At 40.3% G+C, this 17,652-nt stretch overlaps 1 protein-coding gene across 1 annotated transcript; it reads left to right on the top strand.

Annotated features, from left to right (window-relative positions):
• The first annotated feature begins 6,281 nt into the window (after window positions 1-6,281).
• LOC117662771 (aquaporin-4-like) lies at window positions 6,282-15,920 on the top strand. The gene is made up of 5 exons (XM_060688886.2): window positions 6,282-6,662; window positions 7,620-7,976; window positions 11,403-11,570; window positions 13,526-13,606; window positions 14,216-15,920. Exons 1-5 carry the CDS (start codon window positions 6,648-6,650, stop codon window positions 14,423-14,425), a joined length of 831 nt encoding a protein of 276 aa, XP_060544869.2. The 5' UTR covers window positions 6,282-6,647; the 3' UTR covers window positions 14,426-15,920.
• The last annotated feature ends 1,732 nt before the right edge of the window (window positions 15,921-17,652 follow it).

Genomic DNA, 17,652 nt, shown 5'->3' with positions numbered 1-17,652 from the left:
GTGGGTATGGGTGTTACATGTACACTGTAATGTGTGGTAGTATAAAAATACAATATTATATAGAAAATAACAAAATTCTTGCTTTATACAAAATTAATCCACTTCACCCAAATGTGCACGTTCTTGTAATACTTGGGACGCTTCTCCATTTGAGATTGGTGCACAATCTGAGGGTCATCTTGAATTTATAATTCCAACTCAAAACAGCAGTTAACAGCTATAGCCAAGAGGACTTCCTCATCTAACGCATGGATTTCAAACTCGCCCCGTCCCATTGCCATCACGTGACATTTCTTGACGTTTCCCCCATTTACGGATCCAGGGTGGGCATGGCCTGCGTGTGATGTATCCAGCTTTGGGCCGCCAGTTTGACACCCCTGATCTAATGCATCAATTATGTCTGTTCCTAGATTAGGAGGCCCTTCAAACTCATGCTCCAGTCACCTCACAAATGCACTATTGCATTGTGCTTTACATGGAACTGCCCTTGAATATCACTTTGAAACTACAACAGGTCTAGAATATGGAGGTGCAGGTAGTAAGAGGCAGGTAGTAGACCAGGGGTGGTGAGATCAGGGGTGAAATGTAAAATTTGTTACTACCGGTTCTGTGGGCGTGGCTTGGTGGTGGGGGTAATGTGACTGGGTGGGCGTGGCCAACTTTTTTTCTTTTTAACATTTTAAAGCATTTTTTCTAATGCTTTGAAAAGCCTCTGGCCTATCAGGCAACTCAGCTGGGGTCGTCAGAGAGGCTTTTTAAAAAATCCTTTGAAAGCCTCTCTGACAATCAGGCAACTCAGCTGGGATCGTCAGAGACTTTTCAAAGCATCTTTTTTACCACCTCTTCGGCCAAGAGGTTGCAGAAAAAAATGCTTTGAAAAGCCTCTGACGATCCCAGCTGAGCCACACGATCATCAGAGGCTTTTTTTTTTTACTTTTAAAAGCATTTTTTCATCGGAAGAGGTTGTAGAAAAAAATGCTTTTAAAAGTAAAAAAAAAAAATCCTCAGATGATCGTGTGGCTCAGCCGGGCATGAAGGGGGGGGGCAGGGATTTTTGCTACTGGTCCGCCGAACCACCTGCCGCCATCCCTACCGGATCAGGCGATCCAGTCTGAACTGGGAGCATTTCATCCCTGGGTGAGATTCAAGTCAAGATTCTGCCCTAATGATTTCTTCCAACAACCAGTTTGTCAAACTGCTCAGAAAGTTAACAACCGGTTCTCCCGAAGTGGTGCGAACTGGCTGAATCCCACCACTGGCCTTAGAATAGCCACATGACAGCAACTGCTCCATGAGATGCAATGATCTCCAGTCAGCTTTTGCGTGTAATTCAAAATGCTGGTTACCATCTATTAAGCTCTTCCTGTCATAGGACCTGACCACCAATGTCAATAGTTTCTGCTTTTCTGGTAAGATCAGAGAGGGTATGATTCAAGTCCTATGAATTAAACATCTATTGGTACATGTCATCTATTGATACATAGGAAGACTGTCTTCTCTGTCTCAGCACCTATCCTCTGGAACAGCATCTCCCCAGAGTATGATGTCCAGAAGGTCATTGAAAACCTGGTTATTCTCCTAGGCCTTGGATATCTTATGTTTGTTCTAGATGATTTGTCTTCTGGAGTAGATTTTCTGTATTTCTGTATTTATTGTTTCTTGCTTTTTAAATGTAAGCCACCCAAAGCAGTTTGGTAGCATGATGACCTCTAAATCTTATAAATAAAATAAATCATGTTTGCAACAAAACACATGGTAATTGTGTATGTAAGCAACTTAGAATATTAAACTGCAGAAAGATCACTGTGACAATAAATATACCTATTATCAAAGCCATAATTTATCCCTTTACTATGTAGTTATAAAAGCTGGATCATCAGTAAGGCTAAACAAAGAAAATGGGTACTGTACCTTGGAATTATGGTGCTGAAGAACATTGATATGTAGCGGTGTAGTGAACGGTATGGGGGTAAACTAGATTTAGCTAGATTTCCTTTTTCTTGTATTATGCTTTTGATTTCTTTGGCATATTACTTTTTTATGCACCTTGAATAGCATTGATTCTCTTGAAAGAATATATAGCAATACTCATTTCTCATGGGTATCAGAACTCACCTTTGTCAGGAAGACACCAACTTTTGATTTAGAAGTCTTTTGTTTGTTTGTTTATGGAATTTATATTGCCGCCTATTTGCACATTGCAATTCAAGGTGGCTTACAGAATATAAAACCCCATATAAAAATAATAAAAGTAATAAGTCATATAATAAATATACTAAAATCACATACACCCCACCCCGGCGACAGCACCTCACACAATCCATTTAATGGGCTCCATCCCGCTCTGGGTTCCCCAGGCCCGCTGGCAGAACCAGGTCTTCAGTGCCTTCCAGAAGAGTATTAGAGTGGGGGCCATTCTTATCTCTGGGGGAATGATGTTCCAGAGAGAGGTGTTCTTTTGTTGGTGTTCCCTGGTATTACAGATTTAATGTGGAAAATATTACTCCAAGTTCTTGGAAATATTTGGCAACCTCATTTTTTGCCTCTATTTTCCGGTGGGTGGTTTCAGAATTGCTCCCTTCGTTTTCCTTGTGGCTTTCCGAGTCTCCACTAAACCCTAATTCAATGCAACAAGGACACATGACTGCAATAGGGTGTGGGATGGATGACTTTGGTTGCTACCTTTTCACTGACAGGATTGTTCTAGCTGTTTGTAGTAAGTCAGCAAAGACCAGGCACAGAAAGGGGACAAACAGAGAGATGGGGGAACCTAGGTCAGCCAGAGGTCAGCACCAGACCTTGCTTTTGCTGAGTCAGATGCTGACATGACAACAAACAACATGGCAAGCAAAGGCTGGAGCCTCTCAGTTTCCAATAGCTGTTGAGGTAAACGCTCCTGTTGCTGCCTAATCTGAGCTGCCCTCAAGTACAGGTTTCCTCTGGGGACAGGCCTAATAGTGAACTTTGGATATTGGGGTACATTTCCTTCCTCCTTCAATTAAGACAGAAGCAGCCACACTCTTTGGGGAGCCAGGGGGGAAGCAGGGAGGTCTCCAGATGTCAGCCTAATAAGGTATACCAGATTAAGAAACCAATGCCATGTAGGTCAGGACTACTTTTATTGTACTGCAACAGCATCTGAATGTGATTCTCCCTCCCTCTTATCTTCATGTGAGCTTGGGAGCGGCTTGTCTGAGATGTTTTCTCATGTATCTTTGGCCCAGCTTCAATCCACTTGAAGGCAGCTCTTCCTCCTGCCTTCAAGGCCATTCCCTCTTCCCCACTATACTGGGAAACAGGAGGGTTTTAAAGAAGGTAAAACGATCCCACTCCTTTTTAATATGCACATAAAAAGGTGTTTGATTGCATGGTTGGGGTTACCACAGTTTGACTCTCCCCCACCATCTTATAGCAACCTGCTAGACAAAGTTTAACATACTTTGTCAAAAGTAAGAACTATTCATATTCAAGGGAGCCTCTCCTATCTTCAGAAGATTGATTCCTACAGAAATGGCTGCTCTAGAAAGGGTTTCTATCAGGAATTAGTTATTAAAAGGTTCCAAAAGTGTTTCTTAAGTGTTTTATGGCCATAAAATGGTAAAATATATATTAAGACAAACATTTGACTGATGCTAAATAACTGTTTCCACAAACCATCAAATTTGACTTAAAAGACAGACCTAGGAACGGACTTCGTTCATAACTCAGGGACTGCCTGTATTTATTTACTGTATTTATAAGCTGCTCAAATGTTGTAGAACTGAGTAACATGCAACAACAACAATAATTTTTAATTATTATTAAATATTATGATTTGCATGATTATTGTTCCAATGCTTTTTATGTTGCTATGAATTGCTTAGAGTCTTGATTATTAACATAGTATGAAAACCTCTGTGATAAATAAGTATTCTACATAAATAAAATCAATTTGAAGCAATTTGGAATATGCTACCAATAGAATTGGAGTACTGTGTTGTGCTTTATGGAATGAATAATTTCTTGCCAAATTTCTCTTTCCATTTGGCAATCAAAGAAGAGTTACTACTGTATACCAGCTGACAAAACAGACTATATAGTGGGGACAATTAGACCCACAACAGAGAGTTTAGGTCTGTAATGTCCCTGTTCTAAAATACTACCTACATTATGATGCATTGAATGCTGTTCTTTACCAGAAGCAATACAGTGAACAGGCAACAGAGGCTTGTCAGCAACAGAACAAGAGTGTGAACAATTATGGGCCCTGAAACCAAAGCACAGAGCAGAGATAATTATAACAGCTGTCCCCCTTTAGCACACTGAAATGAGTAAAGGATATGATGGTACACACTTATAGAAATAAACTGAGAACTGATACTGTCTGGGAGAAGCCCTTATGTTGGAAGATGCACTGAATTGTGTCTTCCTGCCTAGTTTTGGAAAAGATGAAGAGATTGATTCAATGCCAATTAAAACTATATAAATTATATAAAACTATATAAAGCTACAGATTAAAGAGGTTGAAGATCAAGTGGTTGAAAAAATAATTTTGGAAGGTTGGCCTATAAATAAAAGGCAAATGCCCATAGGGACAAAAATATATTTTCAGTTTAAGAAAGAACTCAACATAAAAATAGGTTAGCAATAGTATCATGCTAATAATATAAGATGATCTTATATTCTGTGGATAGATGCATAATTCCAACTTCAGTTTATAATAGATATATGGAAAAAATTATTAGTCACACATGAAAATTGAAGCTGCTTGTTATGAGCTTAAGAATGTGTTTATTGGCCTGGGAGAAGAACCTAGAATAAAGGAGGAGGTATGTATGAGAAGGTATGAGACCTGCCATTCATGTGACAACCATCAACAAAAGGAGACCTTAAAACCTAATTAACTTTACACTAGACCACTGTTCTCCAACATTTCTGGACCGGGGGGGGGGGGGAACAGCATGGTTCTGTGTGAGTGGCCGGCAAGTGTGCACGCAGGTCCATTTGCACGAGTGGTGTGCACACATGCCTACCGCGCACGCAACTGGCTGTTTCCTTGGCCCAATTGCAAACACTTTGCAGCCCACTAGTAGCCCACATATGGACCCCTGCACTAGACCACTGAAGAAGAGCTATTCACTTTTAAAAGAAATCAGTACAATATCTTACTATTACTATTAGTCTAATTTCTGAGAAACTTATGAATAGAATGGTTTGACTCTAGCATGGGATTAACATACCATGAAATCTATCATCTATACCCTAGGCCCTATATAACAATCATGTTTGTTCTGACCCGCTAGACAGAGATGCTCAATTAATGGGATTAAATCCATATTCAGGACACTGACCTACCCACCTAGTGGGATCAATCAATAGTCAGCTCAATTCCCAAGGAGGGCCTGTTAAAGGACAGATCAGAAAAGCAGAAATACAGAACACAATTGATTGTCACCTACAGTTTACATGCAAGTCTCTTCCTCTTCCTTCATACCCATAGCAATATTGATAAATTACACCAGAAATTGAGAGGTTTACTTCAAGTCAATGAAACTGTCAAAGAAGAAAGGCTTACGTTGGCTGATTACATAAAAGACAGCCAAGAACAAGCATTGATGCAAGTTAACATTTGGACTTCTTGAATGCGCAGGAAACAAAACATGAATATTAAAATTATGTAATAAAAATGATAACAGAACGCTGCCAAGAAAAAGCATTCCATGGTCAATTTCTACAAAAGATCAGGGGGAAAGTGGATACTATATAAATGCATATGGAAGGTGGATGTTCTGGAGTATTTCAAGGCAGGATATTACAATTCTAGGTGTGTCAGCTGAGACTGCTTCATTATTCCCAGTTTGACTTCCTTTTTCTGCACTCTCTGGGGATGAAAATAGGCTGTATTTAAACTTGAATGCAAACAAACAAACAAACAAACAATACATTATTGCTCAGTTCCTACTGTGCATTTTCAGTTAGACATGCTTCTTATGCTAACACTGTTGGAAACCCTGCAGCATATTTAATTGATTAATGTAGGATTTTTCCTCTTTTAAATAAAGTGAAAAGTTCATTTTCCATGTAAATTCATTGAAATATGATTGCAGCCTCCTTTGATCATACGAAAATAAACCCCATGCTGGAACACTGGTAACTGTGACAACCCCCTTCAGATGACTTCCTGATGAAGTTCAAAGAGCCCGTTGCCTTGACACTTACTATTGAGATGTGCCAGAAACTCATTACTCACACATCCAGGCAACTTGCTTTTTATTTATTTATTTTATTATTTCTAACATTTTTGTCCCAAGTGATTTCTCTCTTTTACTCCAGAAGCTGGAAGGGGAAGAGATGAGGCTACTTGTAGGTTATTGATTGGTGGAGCTGCATCAAGGGCATAAAGTAAATTGATGATACATGCCAAAGAAAAACAGGTTATTGGAATGTCTTTGAGTATCTCAGAAACTCCAGTATTAAGTCCTTCTGACCACCAGATTGCTGCTTGAGAATTTTCTTTTTCTTTCCTGCTTCACCTTTTAGATGTTAGCTGATAACAAGAAAGGACGAGAACGCAGGTAATGTGGGAAGAGGACAGTGTTTGGTCAACCACTAGATGACAGCAGCAATGCACTTTCTTTCGCTCAGATCAGACTTGGAAGGAGGACACCATGGGCATCAGGGAGGTAAGGAGATCCCTCTTTAAATGTTGAGATACCGTAATGATGAAGACTCCGTCAAGTTTACCTTGATTCCTGGTAACCACATAGACAGATTGAACAAATTGAACAAATCTCATATTATCTTTTGGCCCACTTGGCTTTTTTTCTTTTATAAAAAATGTATTTGTTCATAAATCTACTCACTATTTTTTCTGAATTCTTTCTAGTGTCAAGAGTTCTTTTCTTCCTAGCAGATTCTACCCTTCTTCTACCCTATTTTGCCCTCCTACCTTCGAGCACAATCTTTTCCATTATTTAGAATTTAAGTTCAACTGTTGAGTTTTAAAAAGTTGACAAACCTTTTTAAAATGGATGTTTCCGTTTTATTAATCAGAATATTTCTATACTAGCTATTTCAAAGTGTATTTTCATTTTCTTTTGCTATTTTTTAATGTGCTGAGCCAATTACAAAGGTATTAAAAGAAGTAATAGCAGATATATTTTCCAAGAACAACTATTGGATTGTTATTCTATTATATTGAGGGTTTGTTTGTTTGTTTGTTTGTTTGTTTGTTTGTTTAACAGTCTGCCCAATTCCCAGAGAACTCTGGACAGCTTGCAACTATAAAACCAATATATAGAAAATACAACCAACCAGAAGAGCATGATAGAAGAGTTCATTCCAGAGGGTAGGGGTTATGCAGAATAGGTGCATCTTCTGAGGTCCTGTCAGGATGTCTTTCTTTAATGGACAGGATCCCAGTGCACCTACCTTTGCTGGATCAAATCAAATTAGACAGAAATCGCAATCTTTTCTTTAAAAATCTCTTTGAATCTGTTCGACCATAGGTATTCTGATTGGTAGCAATAATCTCACTGTATTTCTGTCTGAATTGGGTTATTTTAGTGGCATATCTAAACAACCTATCAATCTTTTTTGTCAAGTTGTGTCTTACTTTTTCCTTGCTCCTTCCTCTCCAGGAACTGCAGAGCCGTCAGTTCTGGTGTAGCCTATTGGCAGAAGCCACAGGCACCCTTATCTTTGTCTGGATAGTGCTGGGTGCCTCATCCCCCGCTGGTCCTAAAGATGTGCTGCCTACTTCGCTCCAACCAGCCCTTGCTGCAGGACTGGTAGCTATCAGTTTGGCACACTGCTTTGGTAAGATCAGTGGTGCCCAAGTCAACCCCGCACTCACTATGGCCTTCCTGTGCACTCGTAAACTGGATGCCCTGCATGCCTCAAGCTATATTCTAGCCCAGTGTTTGGGTGCCATCTTAGCATCAGGCTTTTTTTATCTCGTGTTACCCAGCTCAGCCATTGGGCAATTGGTCACAAAGGTAAGCTAGTTATTTCTCTTCCTTTTTCTTCCCGATGATCTCCCTTCCTGTAAGGCAGTGGTCCCCAATCTTTCCAGCACTGCAGACCAGCAGTGGTGGCGGTTGCAGTGGCAGCAGAGCGGGGGCGGTGGGGGAGGATGGTTTTGCATGCACACATGCCACGTGCGCAAATGGAGCTTCACATGCTCACCTGCCACTTGCCTGGCCTGGTCCCCAATGGGCCATGGCCCAGAGGTTGGGAACCCCTGCTGTAAGACATCCCAGGAGATGGAAATTAACTTTGTTAGGAGTTCTATGTCTCTATGTCAGGAGCCCACAGTGCTTGTTCTCTACTAAGTAACCTGGTTCAATATCACTATCACTGGCTAAAGGAAAATGGAGCAGAAGAAGTCACCTTCCTTCATTGCATCAAAGCATGCTACTCCTGTCAGTTGTTTATTAAATTTATTTCTTTACAGTAGGATCTCTCTTTCTTCCATTCCCTCAACTAAAACTTTATAAAATAGGGTGATGTAAGAGAGTGACTGATCCCAATCATTCAGCACATTTTCATACCTGAGGATGGACTTGAATTTGTGGCCCACAGGTTCTAATCCACTACCTTAACTGCTATCCACCAGTTACCAAAAGTTCTTTGATTCCTAGAAAATCTACTTGGGAAGCCTGATTTTGCTAACTACACGTAACATTTGTGAATTGTTTTAATCTTTGTTGCTTCCTAACTTCATTCTCACCTGTTGGGATGGTCATTGTATAAACTTTCGACAACCCCGTTGCCTTCTTGTCCTTCTCCTATGCATCAAAATGCAAAGTAATTGGCTGTCGCAAAGGCTGGAAATGTATTTAATTTTAGATTTTTATCCAGTCTATTTATATAACTCAAGGAAGCTGATCCTGGCACTGCATTGTTCTGGACAGAGATCTATGATGTTGTTCTTGGGATCTGTTGGAGTCACTCTTCCAACAGGTCCAAGTGCTTCTATCACTACTGGGGATCACTTTGGCCTTTACTTCCCACATCCCCTCCAGAGCCTTCTTTGGGTCCTGGTACGTCTCCAGCTTCTCATACTCCTTCTTCTTGTTATTGCTATCTCTTGGCACCACTACATCCATCATCACCACCACCGCCTTCTGTTCTTTGTCTTCTACCACAATTTTTGGTTGATTGGCCAGTACCTGCCTCTTTGTCTGGATCTGAAAGTCCCATAGGATCTTAGCACTGTTATTCCCCATGACCTTCTGTGGAATCTTCCATTTGGATTTGCAAGGGTATAACCCATACACTGTGCAGATGTTCCTGTACACAATTGTCAGCTACTTGGTTATATTGTTCAGTGCATGCAGTTCCTGTCTGCACTTGCACCTTGCCATTATGTGTTGGATTGTCTCTGAGACCTCTGAACAGTTTGCATCTCAGGTCTTGTTTAGGGAGGTAGACTCCTGTTTCTATGGATTTGATGCCCAGTGCATGTTCTTGTGCTGCTACAATCAGTGCCTCAATGTTGTCTTTTAATCCAGCCACCGATAGGATTTCCCAATGTCTGCCGCTTCTGCTGTTTGTCAATGGTACTTCCTATGCACCATCTTGTTCTGCCATTGCATTGCCTCTGCTTGATCTTCCTCCTATGCTGCTACTGATCTTCCTCCAAGTGTGCTGCTGCCTCAGGCATTCTCTTAGCAGCTCATTTTTGGCTGCCATTTTACTGAGGTATTCCTGGATGCTCTGGGTTTTGGAAGTTGTTTGAAATTGCTGCTTTGCTTTTTTGCAATTAAAATAAGTACCTTTATTTTTTTCTGGACCTCTTTTAATGATGGTTCATGACTCAGCTGGGCTTGTCAGCTGGAAAAGCTACCAGCCCAGGTTCAAGATAGGTGCATAGGATGTACCTGAGCACCACGTGACGGGGTAAGCTCCCATCCTCACTCCAGCTCCTGCTAACCTAGCATTTCGAAACATGCAAATGTGAGTAGATAAATAGGTACCAGCACAATTGGGTGGGAAGCACTCCATGATATCATGCTGGAAACTACGGAATGTCATTGGACAGCGCTGGCTCGATGGCCTTGAAACAGAGATAAGCACCGCCCCTTATAATTGGCAATAACTAGCAGAGTAAAATACGCAGGGACTCGTTTACCTTTTTATCTTTCAATGGCTCTAGTTTAGCCTGCTGGGCAAAAGTCTGACAGAAATACAATCTACTACAATTATCTATATAGATTTCTCCCTGTGCCTTGCCCTCTACTCACATTTGCATGCTTTCAAACTGCTAGGTTGGCAGAAGCTGGAGCGAGGATGGGAGCTCATCCTATCGCGTGGCACTCAGGTACATCCTACGCACCTATTTTGAACCTGGGCTGCCAGCTTTTGCAGCTGACATACCCAGGTGAGCCACTGAACCCCCATTGAAAGATGTCCAGAAAAAAATTAAAGATACTTATTTCCTATGAATATGTGCAATTTATAAAGGTTATGTTTTAGTCTTAATCTAAGATGGGCATCGCATATTTTCAAGCATAGCAAAGAATAAATCATTAGCTGCCCTGTTATAATGACAAAATGAGGAGCAAACCTATTTGTATGAGTTTAATTACATCTTTCCCATATCAAGTTTTTGGTGGTCATTTAGAGTCTTCACATCAAACATTAACTGTGCCAGCCTATCCATTTTATATCTCATCAGTTAATATCTGAATCATTTATCTGAATCATTTATCTGAATCATTATTACACCAGTTCGATGTAATATGGAAAAATAAAAAAATTATTAATTTTTAATAATAAAAAATAAATAAAAATACAATAAAATTTTAAAATCATAAGGTCTCTTTAATATAACCTGTCTAAAAAAATTGTAGATTAACTACAATAGCCTGAGTGACATAGGAGGCTAATGCCTCCTAAGGCAGCATTTAACATCCAGCTGCCTGCAATTACTGCAAGTTCAATTCTCACCAGGTTCAAGGTCGACTCAGCCTTCCATCCCTTCTAAGGTGGGTAAATTGAGGACCCAGTTTATGGGGGCAATAAGCTGACTTTGTATAAATATACAAAAGTATGAAGGCTATTGCTTAACGCATTGTAAGCCGCCCTGAGTCTCCAGAGAAGGGCGGCATATATTAATCAAATTTTTAAAAAAACTGTTTTGAAATCACACAAGTAAACTGTCTCTGATTTCTGCTGAATTCATAGATTTCTTAGCAACAATGTGAAAATAGCTTGCCACTGCTTTCTTCTAGGATGTATACCCCAAGTAGTCTTGCATCCAAGTGGCCTGTGCAGTTTCAACAGTTAACATTTGGACTGCAGAATATTTTATGGGACAGTAAAAACTTATGCAGGTTAATATGTCAAGCCCTTGGATGACTTGCAGAAGATCTCCGCCTACACTTTGAACCCTTCCTTCTTTCCTTTCTTCCTTTTAGGTCAGCACTGAGGGGAATGCTGGACAGGCTCTGGGGATGGAGCTGTTTTCCACTTTCCAGCTGGCTCTCACCATTTTTGCTGTAGAAGATCACCGGAGGCATGATCTAGGGGAGCCTGCTGGGATCTTGGCTATCGGTTTCTCTGTGATAGCAGGAGCTCTGGCTGCGGTAAGAGCCCTGGCAAATAAGCGTTCCAAAGTGCACCCAATTCCCTGATACCAGAGTTCCCCCCGAATATGTTCCATGTAGCAAATTTTAATTAAGGTTGATTTTAATTGAGGTCAATTAAATTAGATGCTTGTGTTCGGCTGGTGATCTTTAATCCTGGTTTACAGCTTCATTTTTGTTCAGTGGAGCTCATCCTCTGTAAGTGGACCCCTTTGTAAAAAGTGCAATTACAGCTTTTATCCACAGTGAGGAGGGGGGGGGGTTGTTTGGACAGTAACAAAACTGGAATGATTCTTAAAGAGAAAGTCCTGGAAGGCAAAGTAACAAAACTAATTGAACCTACTTTTGTAGGTGTTAGATTGTTGAATGTTTTAGTATTCTAAATCTGAATCTGCAGCCTACCAAATACGGTATCTTGGCACCTTGAAAATGCCTATCACAGAGCTTTTTCTCAGGCTTTATTTAACTTACTTTTATCCACGCAGCTGGAAGGCAGCTTTAATAGGAACCCCTACCAGGAGCACATCTGCCCTTCATGGCTGGTCAAACCAGTTGAGCATGTCTTGCTATGTTGTAAATTTTATAGAGATCTAAACAGTAAACCTATTTTGCCCATTAAACTACCCAGGGACATGCAGCCTCCTGCTACTTCTACGGTTGTAAACTTTTGCATAGCAGCTTTGCGCAGCAACAGATAATGAACAGTCAGTGGCAAAACTGTAATCCATCTCTCTCAGCAACTGTAGCATATAATTCCCTATTGCTTTTTACATTCCTGTATTATACTGCGTGCTGCTTTATTGTCTGGATATTTTAGGAAGCTATCTTAAGTGGCTGGCCTTTAACTGTAATAAAAAAAAATTTTTTTCATCTCTCGCAGTGTTAGGCTATGTTAGCCTGGTGAGATAATCCAGACAAGAAGAGTATCCAGAAGTACTAGCTCTTTCTTTATTGTAAGGTTACATTAACAGAATTTTGTAAGACTGAAAGTATCCCCTCTCCTTAAAAACAAAACAAAACCTATTACATGATAATTATCCAGTCTTCCTCCTGTCTTCCAAGGTCGTTCCCACCAGGCTAGAACCAGGAAAATACCTTTAAAATGCTCAAAAGTTCAACAAATTGAATATCACAAACTGGGGAAAAATGCATACAATAGATAAAATTTGAGGGTTTTATATCTCTCTCTGTATATACATATTACATACAATTGTGCAGTATTTTGGAGCCTGTATGCCACACCTGATCCTGAGGTGAAGTTTCCAAATATAGTTGGCATAAGCAAAGAAATGGATTTCCTCAGGGCAAAACCTAAACTTGTTTAAATTTAATTACATGTTAATTGAAAAATGCCATTAAGACGATTACTACCTATGTATTTAATAAATTCCTTCCTCCTGTTAAAAATTGCAATGTGTAATACAGTCAGTCCTAAAAGGTAGAGTAGATCAAAAAATACTGTAGCTCTCGCCTTGGTCTCATTTTAGTCTTGGTAATGGTTCTTCCCTCTCTCTAGCAAGATCATCCTCTTTACTTAACTGTGGATCCTTTTGGTTTTGTTGCTATTGTTATTTTATTCCACCTTTCTTGCATATAACAAGGCAGAGAATATGCCAAATATTCTTACTTCCTATTTCCTCCAGAACAGCTCTTTAAGATGGGTTAGCCTGGGAGTGACTGGCCTGAAGCCACCCAGCTGGCTTTCATGTCAAAGGTGGAATTAGAACTCGTAGTCTCCTGTTTCCTAGGCTATCACCTTCACCAGTACCCCAAACTGAGTTCCGGCCAAGAATTTCAGGGATAGTAAATAGTCCTGAAGCTCAGCTAATGCTCCAGCAACAGCTAGAAAGACAACCTTTTTAAAAAAATAATAAACAGGAAAAATGTCATAGAACAATCCTCCAAGGGAGGAATTGAAACATCATTACAGCTTGTATCAAACTTATATTTCCTAGGGTACCTTCTCTGGAGGCAGTATGAATCCAGCCCGATCTTTGGGTCCAGCTGTCATCACAGGATTCTGGGAACATCATTGGGTGAGTGGTTACTGTAATGGAGAGGAATGGCTTTTTCCTATGGAGAAGAATAGCCTGAGATTTTTCATCTCTTGGGTGCCCTGGAGGGAAGGGATCAATTTTAGTAGTTGTCTCTGGATTGCCTACTCAAGAGAAACTCTCCTTTTTCCTGTCAGATAACTTTCTGGAAGTTCCGATTTAGGACGACCTTGAATGGATGATTATATTCAGCATTTAAATCTATAACTTGGAACTTTTAAAGTATTTTTCTGCTGCTATATTGAATTTTCAAGGTATTAATATAAGCTGCCCAGAACTTGCTGGAGAATACAGACACATATTTCCATTCTTTAAAATAGTATTTAGGTTTACCTTACACTCCCATCTTTACTGGTTTCAGCCAGTGTTAGGCATTTTATCCCCTCCAATATGGGTTTCCCTGCTTTTCTCTCTAGTCTTCCCTTATGCTTATCAATATGTTGCTTGAGCCTTCCTAGGATTCTTTACAACCACGTTCTTGCCAATCTGTTGGATATTATGTGATCTTCCCCCACCCTTCCAAGGGCTGATATATACTGCTTCAGAAACTACATCATGGCCCTCACACGATCTCTCATATTCACTTTCCAGGTGTATTGGCTTGGCCCTATTCTGGGTGCTGTTCTGGCTGGAGTATCCTATGAATTCTTCTTTGCTGACAGTGCTTCACGGGAAAAGCTTGTTGCCTGCCTGACCTGTCGTGACATTGAGATTGTGGAGGCGGCCAGCATGTCTCGGTCTTCAGTCTCTGCTGCTGCTCAGGCTAAATCACCTGACAAGGGAGAACATGGCACTGAGTAGGAAGCTACAGCAATTCCCCCTCTCTTTGTCTTCTTGTAAAGCCTCTGTTCAGCTTCCAGCTTCCTTCCACCTTATGCAGCTTCATATATATTTATATCTGTACTGGCATTAAGTGTTTTGAGGTTGGTGCTCTTAAAGCACAGCACTGCCATCATGACCCTACCAGAATTCTGATTCTGTTCACAGTTTACAACATAAATAGTATCAAATCGAGTAATCCAAGGAAGGATAGAAGCCAGGATTCCTAGATTCTCATAGTTTTTAAGATAAGACCTAGTGCATGTGATGCTCATCAGCTTCATTATACTTGGTGACTCCTCTTTTGCCACCATCAGTCTCCATACCCACCTGACTGATTTTAGATACATTTAATTTAAAACACATGTAAATGGAAAGCTCATGTAAATCCCACAAAGATCTCAGAAGTATTCTTAGAGCCTAAAAATGATTGCTGCATAAGAGCCCAGTGCTTTGTTTGGAAGTACATTTGCCTGCCCAAAAAAAAGGGATACAAGTAGGGTCTGGTAGCAGGGCCTCCCGGTTTTGGGAGGCCCAGTAAAAGTTCTACTGTCCAGTAGTTGAGTATTTTGTCCTTGATCACTCATATGATGGCAGAGTTATGGGGGTGCTTATATGCCCTAGAAATGGGTAGACCTATGGGCCATTGGCTCCCCCCAAAATTGCTGATCCCATGATCTAGTGAGCTAGATCTACAGAAGATCTAAGAAAAAAAAATGCTTGTTCCAGTTTCTGTTCTAAGGACAGATATAATAATCTGAGAGAAAGGACTGGAAACGAGGCCTCCTGCCTTCTGTTCCAAACTCTGCTTTTTATTTTATTGCATGGCCTTGGACAAAAGCTTTTCTCCAGATCTGTGTGTCATCTGTATTATACGACGGTATGATACTATAGTGTGTACTGGTGTATCTATGGACAATTAAAAGTAGATTGTCAAGACCCAAAGGTGCTTTTTCAGGAGGCAATTGGACTTTCTTGTTTTTTCTTTTGAAGATATTTCACTTCTGAGAAGCAAAATGTCTTCAAAAGAAAAAATGAAGTCCAGTTGCCACCTGAAAAAGCACCTTTAGGACAACCATGACCTGGATGACTGAGAATCTTTGCAGACTTTTAGATTGTCAAGAATTTTTAATTTCTGATTGCTTGACAACCAGCCACAATATTACTCCTTTACTCCTAAATTAGATTGCCGGTACTGCATATTCAGGACCAGTGCCTAGGTTCCAAATCCTTCCCTTCAGAATGTTAGGAGAACTTTTTTTCTTCCAAAATTCAACTGAGCGGAACCAGAGTTCTAGTCAAAGCCAGAACAAATTCTGGAAGCCTGAGAAGCCTCATGAGCAAACATTTCAGGAAAAGCAGCGTGTTTCTCTTTGCCACATGGATGGAGTTTGACAAGAGGCCTAAGCCAGCACACTCACACCCACCCCTGAACCTGATGTGCAATAAAATACGAGACTGTGATTGAGCATGCATATGCTGATTCTCCTCTCCTGTGTCCTTCAAACATGCTGGCCCTGGTCAAATGCTGATCCCAGCATATTCCATTGTCCTTGCTTCTTTCCGACTTGGCAGTTTTTCCTCAACTTGCCCAATCCCAGAGCAGGCGGATAAATCCCCTACAGCAGAAAGAGAATTAGAGTGTTGAACAGTTCTGATTAAATAGCTGCTTCAAAATGCTACGGTGACAAATATTCCAGAGAGGCCTCTTTTGAAGCACAGAGGGCCCTGCTGGTTTTATCTTCATCCCTTTACTGAGCAGTTAACCCATAAGACCCCACCTCCACAGATGTATTTCTACCTTGGTTGTTCTCTCAGTTTAGCTTGATTTGCTTATTCATTCATTTATTTTTTTTATAACTGGCCTCAATCCCAGTGGATTCTGAGCAGGGTATAACAAGGTCAAGAGGAATAATAAAAACCAATAATAAACAATTATAATAAACTATCCAAAAACTAAGCATCATAGAAACCCATAAAACTATACTAATGATCTAAGGTTGAGCATAACATGGATTAGAATTGTTTAACTTGTTTAAGCAGGGGTGGGGTCATCTGGATCTCCAGGAGGAGACTGTTCCATAAAATGGGAGTCATCCCTCTGAAGACCTGTCACCTGGTTCATACTGTGTGTACCTTGGGAGTAGAAAGGACCTGCAACAGAATCTCTTGATATCTTGTCCAGATGGGCAGAATCAATTCTGCCAAGGTAGTTCCTGATACATCCTGATGCTTCCTCTTAAGATTTTTTATTATACAATTACCTTGCCTCATTCAGAAATGTTACAGGGATCCAGACAATATTCTTCTTAATTGTAACTTTTATGGATTGAAGACTACCTTTGGCAGGGCTTCCATATTGGTTTTTTTCTTCTTCTTTTGCATTGAAAAACCATAGATAATATCACTCTGGGGTTGCAGAAGAGACATTTAGCCAAGTGACAGAGACTCATGTAGCCTGCTTACCTTGCTTTATGGCAAAAGATGGCATTTTTTGTTCACAGGGAGATCTGTGTTATCATTCAGCATAATAGTTGGCCCGCAGGGATGGTGATGGAGTATAGAATATAAAGAGCTGTTTATCTGCAACATATTTTGTTGGTAGGAATTATTGGTGATATGGTAGGGAGTTGAAATTCAAGGCATCTGCAGAACAGTAGGTTTGGGAAGGCTGAAATACAGTAGAGCATTCTCAACAGCTCCCTATGGTTGCTTATTCCAACGGCATCAACTAGCAACTGCCTACAACTAAAGTAAGCCTTAGTCACCAAACTAATACTCAGGAACCATAATTATATCTTGGCCATTAGGACCATCATTATATCTTGCCTGTTGTGATATCCTATCCCATCCCATCCCATCTAGTGAATACCAGTTTATTTTGTTCTATTTTAAACCATAATAATAATATTTACAATTAATAGCTATCGTCCTCCACAGTTGTTCAATAATGCTATCCCCCAGCTTGTGAGCCAAATCATTAGATCTCAGTCTAAAAATAGCTCTAAGCTTGGGGGAGTAGATAGTTGAGGAAAAATAGGTAGTGTATAAATTGGATAGAATTGCAGAAATTTAGAGATAAACTAATGTGGTTTGTACTGATAGCTCCTTCCACCTTATTTATTCATTTATTTATTTTATTCTATCTCAAATTTATATACAGCACCTTCTCCCGAGGGACTCAGGGCGGTGTACAGCCAGATAAAAAC

Source organism: Pantherophis guttatus, chromosome 2, assembly GCF_059756535.1.
Source record: "Pantherophis guttatus breed Tessera chromosome 2, ASM5975653v1, whole genome shotgun sequence".
Lineage (NCBI taxonomy): Eukaryota > Metazoa > Chordata > Lepidosauria > Squamata > Colubridae > Pantherophis > Pantherophis guttatus.
This window is presented reverse-complemented; position numbering and strand designations above follow the sequence as displayed.